At 41.4% G+C, this 21452-nt stretch overlaps 1 protein-coding gene across 1 annotated transcript in view; it reads right to left on the bottom strand.

Annotated features, from left to right (window-relative positions):
- Positions 1-471: 471 nt before the first annotated feature.
- Positions 472-21452, bottom strand: part of LATS2 (large tumor suppressor kinase 2) — a 48719-nt gene continuing 27738 nt past the window's right edge. Inside the window, exons 3-8 of the mRNA XM_005516258.3 lie at positions 12636-12768; positions 9209-10746; positions 5908-6490; positions 5111-5293; positions 3818-3924; positions 472-3070 (exon numbers count right to left, since the gene is read on the bottom strand). Of these exons, the coding sequence (XP_005516315.1) occupies positions 2576-3070; positions 3818-3924; positions 5111-5293; positions 5908-6490; positions 9209-10746; positions 12636-12768 (3039 nt within the window). The 3' untranslated portion in view covers positions 472-2575. The remainder of the gene's footprint in view (positions 3071-3817; positions 3925-5110; positions 5294-5907; positions 6491-9208; positions 10747-12635; positions 12769-21452) is intronic.

Below are 21452 nucleotides of genomic sequence, written 5' to 3'. Positions count from 1 at the left end.
GCAGCACAGACTGTAAATCAGTAATGGTGAAAGGACCTGTTTCCTTCTGGGCTGGTTTCTCTTGTTTTGCTTAGTTGCAGAGATTCTGTATGTGCAGGTGAATTATTTACATTTTAGAAATTAATCAGAGGCAACTGCCAAAGGGAGCAAGCCAGGGTTGTGGCTGCCCTGGCAGCACCACCACTGCATAGTAAGTGACTGTGTTCAGTTTTATCTATTCCATTCCATATCTGTTCCATCCGCTGACCTGGTCACTCCAAACCAAGTTTCACCTGGAATCCCGCTCCTTATTCTTAAGGGCTGTGAGGACAGAAGAAATTGTCTGAAGGTACCTGGAGATTCCACCTCAAATGCTGCAGGAGAGATGAGATTTGGATCTTACGTTTGTAGTTCAACTTCATCAATAACATTACAAAAAAGAAACCCACTGAAACTTCTGTCTTGAAGGAGGATTGAATAACACATAACACATTGTAGATTTTGATTCAGATTTTTAATAAATTCTGCCAGTAGAAGCTTTCAAAGGCAATGATATATCAATAAATAACAGTTAAACTGAGTTCCTGAGAAAGAACCTACCACATGAAAGAATGTCAGATAGATGTAAATAACAAAAAAATGGCATTACTATATAAAAAAGCAGTAATACTGAATCTTACATGAACTGTCACAACACAAGCACTGCATACCTCAGAACATTCCTTTCATACAAATGTAAACAAATACACAATCATTTTTGTTTAGTTTAGGCTGATGAATTCATATGTTTTTGCTTAGATATCTAAACAATGGATAGGATATGCTAAAACATTAAGGAATAATATGTGGAATAATATACGGAAAAAATAATGAAGCTCCAGATTTAAAAATAAAAACAAAGCAAAAACACATTAAAGGAGTGTTTTCCTCAAATGTTATTATGTCAATCACTTTAAATAGGACTGTTACACTAATCTGAATTACGGATTTTTGTGTGTGTTTACTTATTTAGTTATATATAATATATATGCAAATATGTATGGCTTAATTATCTTTAGTATTCTGATATCATCTTGAATAATTCTCACGTATACATACAAGAAAAATGCATATTTTAACACAGTTAAGAACTGATATTTCAAAGTATGCCTATAATTTGACAGAAATGAAGGCCTATTGTGCTCCGCCACAGCAACATTTTAACCTCTAGACAATGGGACAGAATGACCTACCAAAAATGCCAACATTTTCCAATGTCAGTGCCTAAAACACTAGGATCCTAAAGGGATACACAGCCAGTTACATGTGGGGTCTGATGTCTGGAAAGCCACGTACCTCCAGGTTCCATAGGTGTCTGTGGAGCTGCAGGCAAGGCCTCGACGCGTTACAGGAGCCCCGTGTTGGGAGATGCTCCAGTCTGGACGCTGTTCTGCCTCTGCCAGCTGGAGCCACAGCCTCTGTGCTGCTCCCTGCCTGAGCCAGCCCCATCCAGGCTCTCCCCACAAATCTGCTCCGTTGTAATGTTCTGGCTGCTGATCCTCAGTGGGGAAACGTGTGTGCCCATGACATGTGCTTGCTAGAACTGTCTGTTACATCAGACCACGGCATCACTACTCAGGTATAACCTTTGCAATCTGTTTTACAAAATTAATATTGGATACAATCATAAGAGGAAACCATCCACACAACACATTATCAACACGCGGTTTAAAATGGTCTAATTTTAGACCCTTAGAAAAATGAATCCACAGGACCTGCCTGTGAATGGCAAGAAAAGGCCATTTCAAATAGAAAAACACTGCTCATGCAACATTCTTCACACACTAGACAACGAAATCACACCCAAGTTGCCACTTGCTCACGCTTTCTATTACACTCCAATAAGCAGAAGGAAATAAAGCAGCTTTAAGGTTATGTCAAAATTTTGAAATGTGGAAAATACATATAATAAAAATCACGATGTGAATACAATGGCATCAGTAAATTTAGAAAATTAGAGAGCAGTTTTCTTTTTTTTAATTTTTCTTCTTTTTTTTTTCCTTTCTTACATTATTGCACAGAGACCTTTCATCACGTTCTTCAGCTTTATGCATCTTCCTAAATGTGAAGTAAGTGCTATGGATAAAATAAAAATGTAGAAAAGAAGAACAGCAGCATGATTTGTCAAAGTTAATCCCTATAATTTAGTAGGAAAAAAAACCCTGCTATAAACAAAATATAAGTGCTCTTTATTCATTTAAAAAATAACGCTGACAGTTGCAGAAGTCTGTAAGTGTTAATCTGAGTAAGGGGGACACTGACCTCAAATAAAAATAGGCCTAGAAATGACAGACTGCTGGCCTTGCAGATTTTCGTGAAGACCAGGATTTCAAGTGTAATTATGAACAAAGTTATTTACAGTAGAACTGACCTGAACTTTCAAGAGTGCTATCTTTAGGACCTGGTCCTGCAGCAAGTTGTTTTTACTCCCCAGGATGTCTCCAGCCTCAGCTGAAGATACACCTTCAGAAGAGTTGCAGGATCAGATCCTAAAGGATCAGTTAAAGGCCCTATTGGATTTGAGATTAGTCTTATCTGGAGTACTCTATACAATAATTTACACATATACAGGCTGACAAGCTCCAGTCTGATCCACCACACCTTTGTCTTCTACATCAGACTTCTCAGACTGGCAAACTTCCATTCCAGAAGGTTTGGGATACCTGAACGGATACCCGTTGTCATCAAAGAATCTTCGGAAAGTAAACTCATAAAAAGCATGTTCTGTGTGTTTGCTGTTGGAAGAGGCTAGTGGATCCCAGGTCCTGGTGCTGTCACCACTAGCATCATTCCAAGGACTTTCTTCTTCAACTGGATCAAAATTTGAAGTGTCCATTGGATGGCTGATCTTTGGAACATAGGGAGCTGGCTGTCTACGGATATCAGTAGAGAAGTCCATAGAGTGGAAGAAAGAATGGGCTTTAATATCATCTGCTCCATTTCTTCCAAGCCTGTCCTCAGCAGCACAGCAGAGCTTTGTGATCAGATCAGTTGCCTCAGGGCTCAGCTTGACCTGTGAGGGAATGTGCAGTGTGCTTTCCCAATTTATCACCTGCAGGTAACAAAGGTATTAAGGAACTTCTGATCAGGAAACAGAACTCTTCCAATGGCCAACATGAAATGTATAGGAGTGCACATGCAACAAATCATCTCACAGTCTGCATAGTTCACAGCTTCAAGAAACCAATTGCTAGATTGCATTTCCTGTTAGTAATTACTCTAATGAACCAGAAAAACACTGTTGGCTAGACAAAAGGAACAATTCCATTTTTTAAAAAGGAAAATTCCTTCCTGAATGTTCCCATAGTCAGATTTGAGAACATACTCAGTTTATACATGATTTTGTGGAATGACTTCAAAGAATTATTTGTCTTTGTCTCCAAAATGTAAACTAGGAAAAGTGGTCAAGAGACAGATCGCTTCTAATGAAGAATTATCATTGCTCAACTTTGAAACACTCATACTGCCAACTGCAATCGTTACTGGCATATCAGGTATTAATAGGCACCCCGAGGAATTTAAATGGATGAACTCGTGCTTGAGAAATCACAATTCTGTTGAGAAGACTCATAAAACTAATATCTATCTCTGCAGTTGGAAAAGTCCTCTAGTCTGATATTCAGTGACTTTATTTACTGGCAAAGAATATGTGCTTGCACAGAACTATTTAAAATCAGGCTTTTTTAACCATTAGTCCTTTTTCCAGTAAAAGAAAGGGGAATAGGCCTGTACATGGAAGAGAAGGGAAGGGAAAGGTTAAAATTTTGCTATCACAGACTGGAACTTTGCTTCAACTTACCTTTAGCTGGGTTTCTGTGGGTGTAGGAGCCAGGAAAGGAGGCTGTCCCACTAACATCTCAAAGAGGATCACACCAACACTCCACCAGTCACAGAGCTGAGTGTATCCTGAAAGGCAAGTCAAAAAGGTTGACCTCCACTAGGCAAGGAAAATGTGTATAGAGCTACTTGCAATTAATTATTAAAACACACAGCACAAACTTCTGCCTTTTCTCAGACAAAAGTTTTGTGACTTCTGCTTGCTGACCTAAATTCTACTGCTGTTACTAAACATCTAATCCTGCTGTCCTTGAACCTTTATGAATGAATTCTCAACAAAAGTGAATCATGAAATTATCATTAGAAAGAACGAAGGAGGTTTTTTTTGTGCTCAGTCCCACAGCTACACAGCACAAATTGCACCTCAAAAATGTTTAGCAACTGATGTCCACCCTAGGTTCAGTGGAGGTGACTCCACAACTTTGAAAAGGTGCTGAAAGACACAGCCTGGCTCTAGAGACAGAAGAAAGCCATGGACAACTTTCTGAGCAAGTTTCAAGCAAAGGAACAACTTCAATCACTTAATTGCTATGACAAGACCAATAAGGTATATGTTTAAGATCTGAAAAAAAAAATATTAAAGCACTGATTTCAATGGAATTTGTGTCATCAAATGATATAGGATCCAATGTGAAATCTGTTAGAGAAGATTATGCTTAGGATCCAGCTTGCAGACAACTCTAAACACCTAATCTCCTTACTACAGTGACCATGTCAGTTCTGCATGGATAGTCACCAAGCACTGTCCAAATTCCTCAAGCTAAGCTTTTGAATGCAGGGTTCCAGACTAAATTGTGGAAAACTTTCTGTTGGATTCTACAGGTTACAGCTGGGAATGCGGAGGCCGTATTTCCACAAGTTTACATCATCCACACTTAAGTGGCCTATCTGAATCGGTGATCCAGAACTATCAGCTGTCTACTGGTCTGTGGAAAATTGATAGGGGTCAGAGTTGTACTCCATGAGCACAGATAATTTGCTTTATACTTGAAAAATATCACCATTAAAATGATCCAATACATTTATTACCAGCCTCACTCGAAGGCCTCAGAATGTGGACATTACACAAACAAAGTGTGGCCACCCCCAGTGTCAGTGAAGTGATGCTAAACACTGGAGCATGAGGAGTTTTCCTTAATCTGAGCTAAGTGTTTGTGGCCTTCAGAATGACAATATTCCAAAGCAGTAAGCTTATTCAAGAGAAAAAAAAAATAAAAAAAATTGTGAAACAGGAATAAAATATAGGTTTACCTACCTTTACGAAGCAGGACTTCAGGAGCAATGTAATTAGGGGTTCCAACTAATGAGTGGGCCAGACATCTCTGGTGCTGCTTCTTAGCTCTTTGTTCCAATGTCTTCAGCCTATCTCCACATCGACAGTTGGACACATCATCCCAAAGATCACTTGGCTCCATGCTGTCTTGTCTGGTATGGCTCCCTTTCAAATGGGAGAGAAAGTTCACATTCATGGTCATAAAACCCAACACACAAAGAAAGAAGTATTTACCCAGATCCAGAGCCATCTCCTACTCTCAGTGAAGAACAGCATGTAAACTTTAAACCCAAGGTATTTTTTTATGCCCTCCCATTCACAATTGGTTTTCCATACAAAAAGGCCAACAAAATGTCTCTGTCTCAGCACAAGGAAGTATAGTTCCATATGGGAGACACAGAACTACGGAGTATACTTAACTAAACCAATTGTTTATGACCTTTTTGCCAACAGACATCAGTACTCAATAGCACATGCAGGAGACATATGGACTACTCCAAATCTGTGATTAAATCATTTCACCACCACAAGAGACCCTCCAAACCAGTACCAACAGAAAAATTACTGCTGCTGCAGTGGATAGCCACATTACTGACAGGGTTTTGAACAGTATTGGAAACAAAAGGACTGGAAACAAGCTAATTGAGTGAGTCAGAGAGAGACAGACACATTATATTGCCACTGACTGTCCAGTTTCCTGATCTGGTGTTTCTGCCAAGAAGTGCTTGTTTCAAAACATGTAACACAATACCATCCTAGAAAAAGGGTAAAGATATTACCTTTCTGATAGTATTTTGAATTGTGAGTCCACCTGAATCCAGTACACAGTCCAAAGTCAGTCAGTTTGATATGCCCATCGAGGTCTATCAGAATGTTGTCAGGCTTGATGTCTCGATGAATAAATCCCATTTTGTGCACACTCTCTATGGCCAAAGTGAGCTCTGCAATATAAAATCTAGCCAGACGCTCTGGGAAGACCTCCATCCGAATCAGCAGGCTCATCATATCCCCGCCAGGGATGTAGTCCATCACAAAGTACAAATTGTCTTTATCTTGGAAGGAATAATAGAGTTTAACCACCCACTCATTGTCTGCCTCAGCAAGTATGTCCCTCTCTGCTTTGACGTGAGCCACCTGATTCCGGTTCAGCACATCTTTCTTTCGCAGCGTCTTCATGGCATATAGGGCATGGGTGTCCACTTTGCAGGCCAGGCATACTTCTCCAAATGCACCAATACCCAGAGTCTTGATTTTCACAAACATAGATTTGTCCATTTTGGCCCTTTTAAGTCTGTTGTAGTTGGACTCCTTCTGGTAGAGAATTTTCCTCATTTGTTCCTGTTCTGCTTCGCAGAGGCCTGCCTTTACAAAGGAAAGCAAACCACAAGAGCTAGTACTGTTATATTCATAGCAAGAGAAAAATAAATGAGCATTCCCAAAACACATTTCTCAGAGAAATTAACCAAGAACCAGAAAAGATGTATTCATAAGGGATATACTCTCTCGTCTGTCTGTTGAGGTATTTCTGAAAAAAGGGAAAACTCACTGTGCCCAAACTTGTTGCCTGAATTTGCAATATCTGAGATTGGTATGCCTGTCTCTTTTGGCTGAACAAAAAGGCATGGGGAAATATTGTCAGAGAGGGGCCTACAACATAACAAACCATGGTTGACACCTTTCAAATGTGCACTTTGCCACCGCACTCCACTACACATATGTGCACTTAAGCCCAGCTTAATTTAAACTGAAACTTAAACCTACATGCAGCAGTTCACTTTGTTCATGAATGTTTCCCCAGGGCAACTCACACTAACAGCTCCTACCTTGGGTGCTGTTTGGTTTGTGTTGTAATTAAAAAGCTGGTTTTGACCTACACATTCCCAAGTGCCTTGGAACCTTCTTTAGAAATTGTGTTTCTTCCTCTGCCATATACAACCTCCGCTCTCAAGGTTTTTAGATCTCCTGAGCATCTCTTCTATAAACTTCTCTTTTCCCCCTCCCAAGGTATGTACATAAAATCCTCAGGTCTTGTCTCTCCTCAGCCACTGCAGCCCAGACCCTGGTGCTATTCTCTCCTAAATGTATTATTTTCCCTCTGCACCCAAGCTATAGAACAGCTGACTTGTCCACCTCCTATCTCCTGAGAGCCTCCCAGTAACTGCAAGTAACATTTCACAGGACTGTGGGAAGAAATCTCCTGGAAAAGAGAGAAGCAGCAGGATCCAACCAGATTTTCCCCACCTTTCAAGACAGAGCTTACAGAGTGCCAGCTCTGCCAACTTCAGTGTCTGGCGCTCTGCTGAGAACCACTGGTGGCCTCCACCAGCAGAAACCCCATGGCTTATCCCCAGGCTGCTCTGACAACTCACTTCCTGCAGCATACTCTTTTCTCTCTGCTGGAACACCCCAGTTCCAAAATGCTGAATTAACTGGCATCAACTGAACTACTTTGGAGAGAAAGACCAGTGTGTGGTGAGAAGAGACCATTGGGAGGATGGAGGGGGCTGAAGCTGACTGATTAGCAGGCTAGAAACCCAAGCAAACACCCGCAGGGCTGCTGCTCAGGCTGATTTAATTTCACATCTGTAGTCTAGGTATCTAAAGATGAACGGAGGCAGCCAGATGATGCAATGAGATCCCCATGGTATAAAAATTAAATCTGTATGAATAAAGGATTGGGGAAGTCTACAGAAACTTGCACAACAGGTAGGATGAAGCTTCAGACTGAAGGAAACAGCCACATCAAAACAAGGAATACCATTTTTAAAATTAAAGATAACTACATCAATCCATAATAAAGGAAATACTTATTTTTTAGGGTAAAATAATGAGTGTGCTCTGTTCTTGCTAATTCTAGAATAATGCAGTATTAAGATAGCCAAAACCTTCTGCATGTGTATTTTCAGTCAGTGATAAGGTTTACAGGGGAAGGAGTTGTTTTTCTTGATACTTGAATTATCTCCAATGAGGGAAAGCTGAAGAGTCAGAAGAGAAGAACTAGCACAATTAGATGCAGACATACCTCTCTAGAGATCATTCCCTATCTCAGTCTCAGGAAAATATTCACTAAACTCATGCAATACACTACAACCTGTACTTGCAGTGAGGACAAAACTATTAACTGTCAATAAAATGCCAAGTTTCAAGAGATTTTCCAAGAATATTCTTTTAATTCTAACCTCGACAAACAAACTCCTGCATTTTCTGGTGGAATGTGAGCATAGAATCAATTGACTCTGGAAACTGACTGTGCTAGGGAAGATTGGGTAGTTAATTATTACCCATTATGTGTTAATAACAGCTTTCCTTAGAGCTTATCCTTTAATGCAAAAGTAGACTAGCCATATTCCAGTCATGCCTGGGAAGGGAAAAAAAAAACCCTCTTCCTCTTCCACAAGTGAAAATTAAAACATAACTGGCAGACCAACCATCAGAGCTTGGCAGCTTTGTTTTAAGCAGCACTATCAGAGAGTCAGCTTGGATTTGAGAGCTACAGTTAGGCATGAAAGGAGTTCTATCACACAAAATGCATCTCCCTGACACCTGCCTCTAGAACAAGTTCTGGCAATGGTCCCAAAATCAGTTCAAGCTGGTCCAGGATGGTTACTTGCATGACATTATTACTTACATGTGTTCAACAGACAACTTTCAGTCAATTATTACAGTCATCTGAAAATATGGCACCATGACTGCCAAGCTGAACCATGGCTTTGGTGAATGAACAGCAACCATGGAACAGTGAGAAAGAACTAGACCAAAGAATTTTGCAAGAGCTGCCAAAGTATTGCCAGAATTATCTCAACCTCAAGCCTGCCTTCTAAGTTATTACCTATAATATGGAGGGGTTTTTGCTTCATTTTACTTTTCTGGTACAAAGAAATACAGTTTCACATCTCAGGATTTTCAAACAGCCTCCCAGACCTGAATCCACACTTCTGAGTGGATATAGTCTGATATAGGGAGGTGTCTGATACCTACTACTTCAGTGGATTCTACCTTTACAATTTTTTTTTTACAAATTAAATATAGCAATAATCAATTTGACCCTATTATATTTTATTATAACAAAACAAGAATTACTTTTGCCATTTCTTGCTCCAATTGTAACCGTCTGTTAATTTTCTGCTGGTAGGTCTTTATGACGTTCTCTATGTGTTGCTCCATGTAGAACTTGAAGGCAAAAGGTGAGTAGCTCTTTATTCGGGATTCTCGCTTTTCCTCATCTTTGCCATTTTTTCGCACAGGCACCGGAGATGTCTGAATTTGCTTTTTATCTTTGCTTGGTTTTTCAGCTTTAGCATTCTTGCTGCCTTTATCATTTCGCTCACTGCTCTCTTCAGCCTTGTTGCTTGTTGAACTGGGAACCACACGCAAAGTCTGCTCCACGCCCATGCACAAGCAGTTGATATCAAACTGCTCAGAGGTGCCAGGAAGTAACAAATGCTTGGGATAGGGTGGGGGTGGACACCGCAGTTCCTGGTTACCATAATCCACATCTAGCTGGTAGGCATTAGCTGCTCCAGGCGGTGGCACGTGCTGCTCCATGATCTCCAAGCCATCCACAGCCGGTGCCTGTGCAGGCAACCACCCAGGATGGGAAGGTCCCACAGCAGTCTGAGGCTCTGGTCTCATCACTCGCATGCTCTTCACTGGCTGGAGGATGTGAGCAGATGTGACTGCCGTGATTGTGTTTGGAGACGTAATGGAAGGATCGGGTTTTCCTGGAGGAACCTGTCTCATAGACACTGTCACTTGCGGCTGTTGCTGATGGTTGTTGAAGGAGTTTGTTCTGCTCGGCACAGCGGCATCAGGTCTGAAGGATACATGTTGCCGTGGAGATGTTTCTATTCCTGGGTTTTGTAAAGAATCTCTGCGTGATGGTGTTGCTGCCTGCCACTGCTGAACTTGAGGATTATTCATGTCATAGATGTCCATGTTTAGGCTATTTCTAGATGGAGTTAATAGATTTTGTGGTGGACTGTCTGAAAAATCATTAGCAAAGGCTGGACCTCTGGATATTACATGCATTTGATGAGAAGAAGGACTTGTCTGTTTGTGATGAGAATGTGAGATATACAGGCTTGCTGGCGCCTGCTGAAATGCATGACCAGTATTGTTCTGCACAACTCCCCCTTTATTTGGGAGACTGGCATATCCCCCCTCCTGCTGCATCTTGTTTTGGAAGGATGGACTCCGCTGAACACCATATCCCATAGGTTCCCCCTGCACCATCATGTGCTGCCTGCTGTAGTGTTGGCTGTTGCAGCCATGGGACACCTGCAGCTGCAAGGCCTGACTGCTGTGATTAGCCACTGGATAATTAATCACAGAAGACTCCATACTTGCAGAGTATGCTTTCTGCTGATGACTCGTTGGTGTGCTGTGAGTGCCTACTCCAGAGGGTCGCTGCACAGGAGCAGTCATAGCTGAAGACTGAGAAGTAGAGATTAAATAGTCCATGTATGGCCTTGGAACCTCAGTAAGCATATTTGCACCTTCTGCTCCAAAGCCTGTCCCTTCATACGCTGCATTACCGATCTGATGGTAGGACGGAAAAGATTCATTTGATCCTTCAAAGCTTGGCCTGCGGGTTACATTATTTGGCACAATACCCTTTCCTTTATAAAAAGAACACAGAAGAATGTTAGCAAACAATTCAGGTGAACCAATTACTTTGTATTACTCATGCATCTATACATACGTACATACACACACATGCACACTGCTCAGGGAGTATGTGTTATAAAAATACCTTTCAAAATCTAAATTAAGTATTCTGAGCATTTAAAATTATAGATCCCAAGAATTCCTACTGATAACGAGCTACTGGCTCACAATAATGCTTGTGCCAGGAATCATCAGGGAGTCCTATCAAATCATGAAAATAGAAGCACAAATTCCCTAACTATGAACTCATCAGACTACTCAACAGCCTGTTTCTTAAAGCTGGACCAGGATTAGCAGTCATTGCTCTCAGACAGGAGGAAGCTACAGAGCAGAATGTTAAGTACAACAATGGGAGGAAAAAGGCTTCTGGAAGGTTTTTCTATATAACTTAAAGCCAACATTGCCATAAACTACTAGGCCATCACATAGTTCATCTTCTGCACAGTGAGCCACCTGCTCACACTGGTTTTCTATTTACATCTCTCTCTCTTCCATCATTCTCAAAAATCCCTCTTTCCTTCTCCTTCATTTAAACAAAGGCATCATACACTTTGTCCTGTATTCCTTCCAATGTGTTAGACACAGAATATCCCCTCATATTACTCATCTTCCATCTGTTGGGAAGGAAAATCTTTCAGGGTGTCAGCATATTAATCTTAGCTTGAAGAATGTGCAGAGACAAGATAGCAGCATTCCTACAGTGGAAGTGTTAACGGCACTTTTCATCAGTTCTTTGATCTAAGGACAAATTGCAGGTGTATAAAGCACTGGCTGTGCTAAAAAGACAAGGGCAGACTGTGTGCTGTTGTTATGTTTTTGTTCCCCTTCTGGCTCTTTAGCTCTCACAAATCACAGGACCGTGGCCATTTATGCCTAAACCATTTCCTTTTAAAATCCCGACTTCACAAAGCCTTTAAGAATAGTCATATTGAACTAACAGACTTGAAGAGTGGATTACAACCTTTTTGCAGTATAGCATGTCCCAGCTGGGCCAGATGCAGCACACCTGAGCACAGCTGCTGACTCCTGACCTTGACACGCAAGCCCTGCTGCCTACAGACACACAGGGACATGCATGGTATTAAGACAGGTTACTGCATACTCTCTGCACACTGAGGGTGTGCACCACACTGAACAACACCATAAAGAATGCAATGTTTTGAAATGGAATCAGGTTGGACAAATGATCAGAGATCTTTAAAATGAACTCCATAATTGCCAGCGCTTTCTCCTGTGATAACACAAGGCCAGCATTAGTGAGGCTGTTATTACAACACCACCTCTGACAGCTCATCTGCTGGGACACAGTGCAGTGCACTGATGAGGCTGTGGCAATCCAAAGCATCCTGAAAAGTGGCTACTCTGACCTGGAAGTGGGAGGCAGCCATAAGACCCATTTGTCATCTCTATCAGCAGGATTCATGTAGAGCCTTGGGGGCAAGCTGACTTTGCTTTCCCTTATCAGAGGCCACAAAACAAAGTAGCAGCAATAACTGTCCTTTTTTGGGACACATAATTCAGCTGTGCAAATAATCTTGATGTCAAGAGACAAAGTCCACCCCCTAGATTTGTATACCAGTAAGTCTGTTCTGGTCCAATGGGGGAATATTTGGATTTGAACAACAGATTTCTGTTTAAGAAGGTGGACTTTGAATGTGTACACAGGCAGCTCTTTGGAAGCAGCTCTTTGCAAGGCCAGGTTCACTTCACCATCTCCAACAAAACTGCTGTGGAACACTGCTGTCCAACACTTCCCCTCAGCAATGACCCTACATTAAAAACTACCTTATTGCAAGAAAGAAGAACACAATTAAAAAAAAAAACAAACCAACATGCTCACCTGGTGAAGTTTGCTTAATTACACGTACTATCTGTTCATTTCTAGGATCCAAGTAGCTCATCTTACTGATATACTCCAGGGCTGCCTCAATACTTCTGCTCCCTGTCTGCTTCAGTGCTCGGACAGCCATCTCCTGTACAAAGCAAACAAGAATTGAATCACGTTGTGACAAACCCCAAGCGATAGACTGCAAGCTGGAAAGCAGTAAGTGTTCTTACATTAATAGGAACATTTTAAATACCAGATCACAGCTGCCTGAAGCCAAATGGACTTGGTATTTTGAAAGCATTTGCATGCCTTACCAACTCAAAAATTACAAGAAGAAAATAACAAAATGCACAACCTACCCAGATTCTGGCAATTAAAGAAGCCTCAAATTAAAACATGTACTTCGAGAGCCCTTAAAACAGTCTTTGAATCAAGTATGGAAAAGACAGCATAGTTTCACACTGGATGAAATGAAAATTTAGCTGTTAGTATTTGAGAGCATTTCAGTCACACCTGAACACAGTAAAAACTTTACCCTTTCACAAATACCACAGAGAAGCTAATTAGGCAGGGGTTGATTTCCACTTACTAGAGTAAATAAGAAAGAAAAAATGCTGTTTTCAATACATCTGGGACATCATCCTCTATTTGTCTGGAAAATGACTGGGCATCCCAAAGTGAAAGCTACACTGTCAGTCTTTTTAGATGTATTTTATTGGGCACGTGTCCATCACTGAGAAGTTAGTATGGGTGCCAAACACACAGCCTGAAAACTAAAACTGGGGCAAATATGAATGCTCCAGCTAAACTTCAAACGCAACCATGGTTAGCTACTCCTGCTCTACAGCTCCTTGCAGTTTGTTTATACTTTTAGTTACAGCTCAGGTATATTAAACACCTTTGAATAACTCTAGCAACTGTATGGTTGCAAAACAAAATTCACAAATCCTCATGAGGCTGCATGGTCTTTTCTAAAATGATGGAGAAACTGAAATCCAGAGCTTTAATGCTGAATTGAACTCACAGAACTTCACCCATCGAAAGTTGGATACCTACCTCAAAAGTAGGACCTTTCTGTAATCACCTCCAAAAGGCAATGCATAAAATAGATAAAAAAGGAGATAAACCTTAGTAACACATGATTAGAGAACTAACTTGAACTGAACTCCCAGCTCTTCGATGGCTGAAGCTGAATGAAAGGAATGCCACCACCAAGGATTTGCCTGCTAATGTCAGTATCCTGTTCTCTTGCCACTTTACTGCTATTTTTAGGGGGATTCTGTCATTACAGCCTGCCCACTGAGCACTGAATCAGATGGAGGTTGTGCCTCTCTGGCCTGCCTGACTGGTTGCAGATGTGGCAGCTGGGTTGGCACTGGTGCATGGCTCTCCCACGGGTCAGTTCTGGGCACTGTATGGCATTCGGGAACTCCAGTTGGAGCAAAGGGCAGCTTCACTGCACTGAACGGCAAGTACGAGTCAAATACCCGCTAATTGTTTGTTTAGCAAGGGAGGCCCATCTCAGATGACACAAATTCACACTTAGCACAGAGCCACATGCTGGCACTTAACATCTTGTTTTGCTTAACTCAGACCCCTCCTACTCCCCCCAAAATGGCAGCAGTTTCTTCATTAGTCAGAGATTCTGCTTGAGGAATAGCTGTAGCAAGCTGAATATTTTCCATACAATTTATGACTCATAATTCATAGAAAGGCAGTAGTTGGTTTCATATTTCCTATAGCTGAATTACTTCACTGGCATCAACACATTACTAAGGGCAATTTTAAATCAACAGAAAAATATTATGTATGAAGGAAAGAATTTCCCACAATGTTTTTTCCTCTTTCTTTCTTCTTCTTGTGGATACATTTCTAAAGTATTAGCAAAGTCATATCCTAGTGCTCACCATTCTCATCATCCAGGGACTCTGGGCTTCACAGCCCTGTTTCACATTGTTGCTAACATATACTCTGTCCCATTTACAGCAGCTGGATCTAGCCTTAGGTCACAAGTCTTAGTTTCCTAAATTAAATGTTCTCTATAAGCACATTTGGGCTGGTTTGGATGTTGGGTAACAATTATATTAATGATTAACAAAGCATCCCACATGGTCCATTTCTCCCTCTCTGATCTGTGCTGGCTGTAAACAATTCAAAGGGGCCAAAATAGGAGAAATTTTTATCACCACCATAGTGATATTATCTCTGAAAGCATACTGTAACTTTCTCATCTTTTACCATTGCCTGTGTCTGTAAAGCACAGTAAAAACACCACTGGCCTTCCTGAAGCTGCATCTTCTACCTTCAGCATAGTTTAGGAGATTCATGTTTAAACTTTATGGGAATAATGTGAGGGAACAGGCACAACACATTCCACTGTGCACAGCTGGATAACATAAGAGGCCAGCAAGAGCTTGGGACCAGCAGGTGTGTCAGGGGCAATCTCACCCTTTCAAGCCCCCAGTGCAACAGCAGCCCCGTGCTCCAGCTCCCCACTTCTCATCTTTCATTAGGTCAGCTCCCACCGTCTAAAGTGTTTCCTCATTACACACCTGTTTGCTCAGCATTTACATTACTGCTGGAAAAAATGAAGTGGCTCAAAAGAACCCCTTTCTTTTGATTTTTGATTCTTCTCCTGTACAGCATCCTACACAATATCCCCAGTTTCTGATACTAATGTACAAAAACCTCACATCATCTCCAAGCAAATTGAGAGCGACCAAAAATATAAAAAAATCCAAAAATGCACATACAAATGGAAAAATATTTTCCTCAGAGGTAAATTACAATTAATCACAATTCTCCACCCAGGAGACAAATCCCTCTGGGGGCGTGTGATACTCAAGGAGAGTGGAGGGTAACAAGGAGCTGCAGCAGTGCTGCAGCTAGCCTTTGTCCTCCTCTGCATCATTTTTCCCATTGCCACTGTCCATGCCCGCAGCTCTCTCTGGCAGTCCCCTGAAAAGAGCTCCATTGCTTCCAACACCTTTTCCTTAGGGACAGAAGACATCCTGATGTGTGGCTGAGGATCACAGAGAGTGTGCTCTGCCTGAGGTGGGCTACTGGCTCCTGAGGCACAGTGGCCTTCTCCTCCCAATGTGTAACACAGGGATGAGCTCTGCTGAGCAAGGGAGAGTGGCTGGCATGAGGTAGCCAAGGGCTGGCCTCCAGGGGCCTGCTGAAGGGGAAGGAAGCTGGCTCTCTGTTGGCAGCTGGGGATGGGGCCTGGGCTGCATTTGCCAGAAAACAATATAAGGACTGTTTTGAAGTTGAGGAAGAAGGGCAGAAGATGGATTAAACAATTACACTTGTTGGAGAGCAGAGGCTTAAGTGAGATGGAAGGTGTTTGTGAGAAGCAGCAGAATGGCTCAAAAAGGAGGGAAATCAATGCCAAAATCTTGCAAATCAATACAGTAGAAGGGCTGAGGAAACAAGGACAGACACTGGGTGAGGATAAAAGTGCCCAGCTACAGTGACATGGATGGAGCTGTCTTGATTTTACACCACTCGAAGGTAAGTACACTTTAGAAAGAGAAGGAAAAAAAAGGAATCAGAAACGAGCCAGGGAAAAAAAGCCACTTGGAGCTGTAGCCAACGCCAAAACACTCAAGTAGGCACAGGATCAAGTCCAGCTCCCACTGAGGTCAACAAAGATTTCCATTAACTGCAAGGTACACTGCATCAGGCCTTCTGCTTCAGATTGTTTCCTTTTCACGAGGCCAAACGCTGTCAGCCGCAGTATGGATTGAGAAACTTGGCTGCTGGCTGTGCTCTGCTGCCCCACAGCAGCTGCCAGGCCTACGGAGAAACACCAGCCACTGGCAATGTGCACAGAAACCACAAGAGAACGGAGAACTCCCAACTCATTCTCTATGTTCCCTCCCTTTGGAAGATTCAAACATCTCTCTGTGCAGGGCTATTATGCACCTTTTTGTTTCCAGACATCACTCACTAAGTATTGGTGAAAAAATCAACCAGAAAAAGTAGAAGTGAAGAGCTACAGGGGGGAATGTACATTTACATTTATGTGTACATTTACAAAATGTGCATTTACCAAAAAATGTGCACTTACAATTAACTCTAACAACACTGTAATGAATGTAACAGCTGCAATATTAAAATGAGGTTTCAGTGGTCAGCTATGATTCTGGACAGATCTAATGGAAAACCAAAGTCAGGCCATGAACCACAAAACAGACTGAGGAAACTGCAGGATCCAAGATTTGTGGACTCAAATAATAAAAATGGGGAGAGTGGAGTTTCCCAGCTAATTCCTACAGTGGGCTACCAAATCCTGACTGCTGCATGGTCCACGTGCTCTCTGCTACTTCCTCAGTCTTGCACTGGCAGATGGCAGCTTTCCAACAGATTTCAAGATTTTGCTTGAAGGAAGGCCACCTTTGAGCTCAGATGCTCAATAGGAAAAATCCTTGTTTGATGGTAAACAGATATTTGGATGTGTGCATATAAAGACTTCATCTCTGTGCTCTGCAGGCAGTGTGAAAGGCTTTCCCCATTTTACCCTCCCGCCTGGCTGCACTCCACCAGCATTGGCAGAGGTTTGCGTTCTTGCTGTACTACAGGGTTGTCCAGCAACATTTTTCATTCAGAAAGCTCCTCGTTGCCAAGATGTATTTATCATCCAAGTGAAGATTGCACAAGAGGTTACAATAAGTAAGACTTTTTCCCAAGAACATTGTGTCTGAAGGAGACAATAGGTCCTCCAGAATTTGGCAAGGGTAATTAATTGCTAACAACAACAAAAATTAATTACTTGCTTTCCATTCACTAAAAAGGATGGGTGACAGATGCAGGAAACAGATACAGGTTTCCTGCAGAAGGGCAAAAAATAAAGCTCATGCCAAAAGAGATGATCCAGCATTGATTACAAGCCTTTCTGTGATAGCCCCCCATTGTAGGATTTTTCATTCATGGTTTTAAACACGCAAAACCCAAGCAGTTCAGGAAACAATGTGTACAATGTACCCTATCAGAACTGCTGCAGCCCCACAGAACAGAGAAACCTATTTTGCAATATTCTCTCTGTAATTCTCTAGTTGGACACTTCATCCAATTTTGTACTTTACTTTTGTTTTGCCTGTTTTCAGGTTGCTAACATCAGGGGCTAAATTTTGCACATAAATTCCCATGTCTACCATAACCTTGATTAAAATATTCTAGCTACATAATTAAGACATTATCCTGAGTATCATTAGTGCCTTTCAGTTTTAGTGCATCAAAAATCAGGAGGAAATTAGCAGAGGCAGAAACCTACTGAGTGCCACGGCATCACTTAGTCCATTCTGAAACCATGTGACCCATTCAGAACCTAATGGGCATCTACCCCATGATTAGTTAAGGGTTTTCTGCCCCCACTGCTCCTGTTACAAACTCCTCCAAAGCTATCCTGTTTAGGCAGTAATAAACCTCCCTCTCAGCCTAGTTTATGAAGGGTCAGTTTATTACTTCTGATTTCAGTTTTGTCTTTTCACAGCAGTTCTGCTGTTACCTACACAGTGAGCCTCCTTCATCCTAAGAGATTCTTGCAGCTTGACCTCCAGAGCTGAACTTGTTTTCTTTTTTCAAATGGGATTTTTGTTCCCTTTCTTGGTGTAGTAGCCCATCTCTGTATCATGAAAGATCAGACTGAGACATGATTTTGCTAAGAGCTGCACACACCACTCTTGATGATGTGCCAACAGCGGTGGAAAAGTTATCCTTGTGGTAAAGTCACTTGGGGCTTTAACCCTGGCCTTCAGTTTTTGCTTCCAGCATTTCTACCTTTTGTGCTCCTGAATTATTTTCAATTCTGCTGCCATTCCATCTCTGAAGGTCATCCATTACTTTAGCTGGATGCTCTAGTTCTGCTTTGTACTGACTGTGCATTCCCAACTCACATTGTCAGAGTGCTTCCTTCCTTTTTATCCCCCTTCATACCAGGCTTACCAGGAGTGAAAGTGTGCAGAGGAGACACACTGTAATACATAAAACTGGGCATTCAGAAAATGAATACAGACACATGACAAAATATAAGACTCACTAAATTAAATCACATCAACATATGAAAAAAATACATGACTATAAATTAGGAATGGGAAATTGCAGATATGGAACAACTTTAACCAGATGGGTTTTTATACACATTTTCAAGAGATATTTGCAGAACTAACAAAGGGAGTATGTGCAAAAGACAGAGGGAGGATTTTGTGAATGATACAGTACTCTGGTAGATGCCCTATCAGAAGAAAGACAAATAAAAATAAATCTAATGTGACAGTCATTGCTATGCCACTGCTCATTCTGTTTTCCCTCCAACACTTTTAGTCTTTATTTAGCCAGTCACCTACAGAAGATGGATAAATTTACTACTCTCTTTGTACAGCATTCAGTACAATTGGGTCCTGTTATTGCTTCGTTTATGACAGCATGATAACTTATTCTTCAAGTAAGTTAATTAAATACAGACCAAAATATGCAACTTGGAGTGCTAGGCACAAAGATGCTGGAGGACTGAAGTGTCAATTCTACTGGGTCCCAGCACGGAAACACTTGTATCATGACCACCACAAACCAACTCTGAAATAAATCACCTTAATCCTCAAAGCCACAAAATACGGCACATTCCACAGAATCACAGAATCACTAGAGTAGCAAGAGACTTCTAAGATCATTGAGTCCAACTTTTGAGTGAACATCACCATTTCAAATAGATCCAGGGATGGTGACCCCACCACCTCCCTGGGCAGTCCACTCCAATGCTTAATCACTCCTTCTGTGAATAAATTCTTCCTGATGTCTAACTGTATTCCTTCCATAGCTGTATTTGCTATTGCTATGGAAGGAATGAGACAAAATAGAACAAAAGTAACTAGATCATCTTGTTACTTTTTTTCACATACAAAACCTATCTTTTGGTGAAGAAAGTTTCTAATACCTTTTAGGATTTAAAACAACTCTGGATGGTTAAAAATCAAACAAATGAACCAGACAAGTCATACCAACATTTGAAATCTATCACTTTAGGTTTTATATTTTCCTAGCCCTAGAGTGAATACAAAGTTCTTTCACATGTATCACAGAAAAGACTTTTCTACTGTTTTTTTCCCAGCTGCTTCTGCTTAAGTTGGTGACTAATCAAAGCTGTGTAAGTTCCTCCAAGAAAAGAAAAGTGCTATATAGATTTAGCAGCAGGGTACTTACAAAGAGCAGCTACCATAACACCTTCACCAACTTATAAAGGGTAAGAGAGAAAAAAGAGTCGAGAACAGCAACTGGAAATATGACACAGCCTCTTGTGAGATAACACAGAAGGTACCAGTTACATCAAAATGCTTTTTAACACTATGCAACTTATACTACCTAGCAGCATAGAACTTAATTTTTTTCCTGGTATTTGTTTGTTGTTGCATAGTGTAGCCTGTGTAGCCCATTCCCCCACCACAGCTCATTGCAAGACACAGTGTGTTTGGCCATGGGTGTTTCACGGGGGACACCTCCCATTTTACACGATAGTTCTTCTATTCCAAGAGGTGTTCAAATATGGTTCTTCCCCTGAAAAGGAGAGCTATGAACTTCAGGCTGTAAGCCAATCCACAGTCCCAAAGTTAAGACATTTGGAAATAAACCAAGCACGGCTGCTCAACATATTTCCAAACAAATGCCTGTAAAATGAAGTATTTATAACAAGGCATCTCCAGACAAAGGGTGCATATGTAAACACTTCAAGAAGTTCTGATGAACTATGCAAGAGATGCAATCTGTTTAAAGAGAAAACACACGTGCACTGCAATGTCTATTTTCAAATCCAATCAAAAAATTTCATCAGACAACTCCTGTTGATGTCCCAGAGAGTGTGTGTATGTACTGACATACATACAGGTATTACATAATGTGCACAGGTCTGTAGATTATTTTCTTTAAGTTAATCTGATTTCAAGTGAGCCCCCTAAAAGCAATATGCAAAAATTAAGACTCTTATTTGTGTCATCAGTCAGATAAAATGCGTAATTTAATTATATTTACATATACATTTATTGAATTGTTTCTGGAAGCACATCAGCCATTCTGGAAAGGATTTGGAAAGGGAGAGGCCAAAGGGAAGCTTTTGGAAAGGGGAAGGCTGAAGAAAGCTGGAAGAGGTCCTGCTCCAGGTAACAAAGCTGTCCTCTACACAAAGCTCAAGTGCCATGAAAGAAGAAACAGGCAAGGAAAGAGAGACCACAACATTAAGAACAATAATAAATTGAGTGAAAATAATTAAGAACCACCATGAATACCACTTTTTTTTTTTCCCTTTCTTTCAAGTAGGCTGGGAAGGAAAAACAGACCTGAGCTGCTCTCTTCCAGCCAGGACATAGGCATGAGAGGAAGGGAAGCAGGGTGCAGAGAACTTCATCTTGCAGGCAACTTAATAGATAAACCTGAGGAACAGTGACAACCTGTTCTCCCTGTCCACACCAGCCTTAGAAAAAGCACATCAGTGTCTGAAAAGCTGATGGCACAAGCCTTGTTTCCCCAGATATTTGGTGAAGGGAGTGATACTGTAAACATCCAGGATCCATGGTGATTTGCTGCCTACCTCAAAGGCTCAAATGCCCCTTTCTGAAGGCAACTGCTTGCTCTCTCAGCCTTTCAAAGAGCACACACTCCTGGTTTAGAAATCATACCTGGCCAACAGCAATAGTAGTTCCCTGAGTACAGACAATTCCCCTTCTGGAAAACACACCGCTTCAGATCCCACATCAGCAGAGAGTTGTAAGGAACAAGCACATAGCATTCCATTTTGAACACATGTCGTACTCGAGGACTATATATATTCCAAAATTCAAA

The sequence above is a fragment of the Pseudopodoces humilis genome, chromosome 2, assembly GCF_049639895.1.
Source record: "Pseudopodoces humilis isolate 2021_Gansu_Grassland_sample_001 chromosome 2, ASM4963989v1, whole genome shotgun sequence".
NCBI lineage: Eukaryota > Metazoa > Chordata > Aves > Passeriformes > Paridae > Pseudopodoces > Pseudopodoces humilis.
This window is presented reverse-complemented; position numbering and strand designations above follow the sequence as displayed.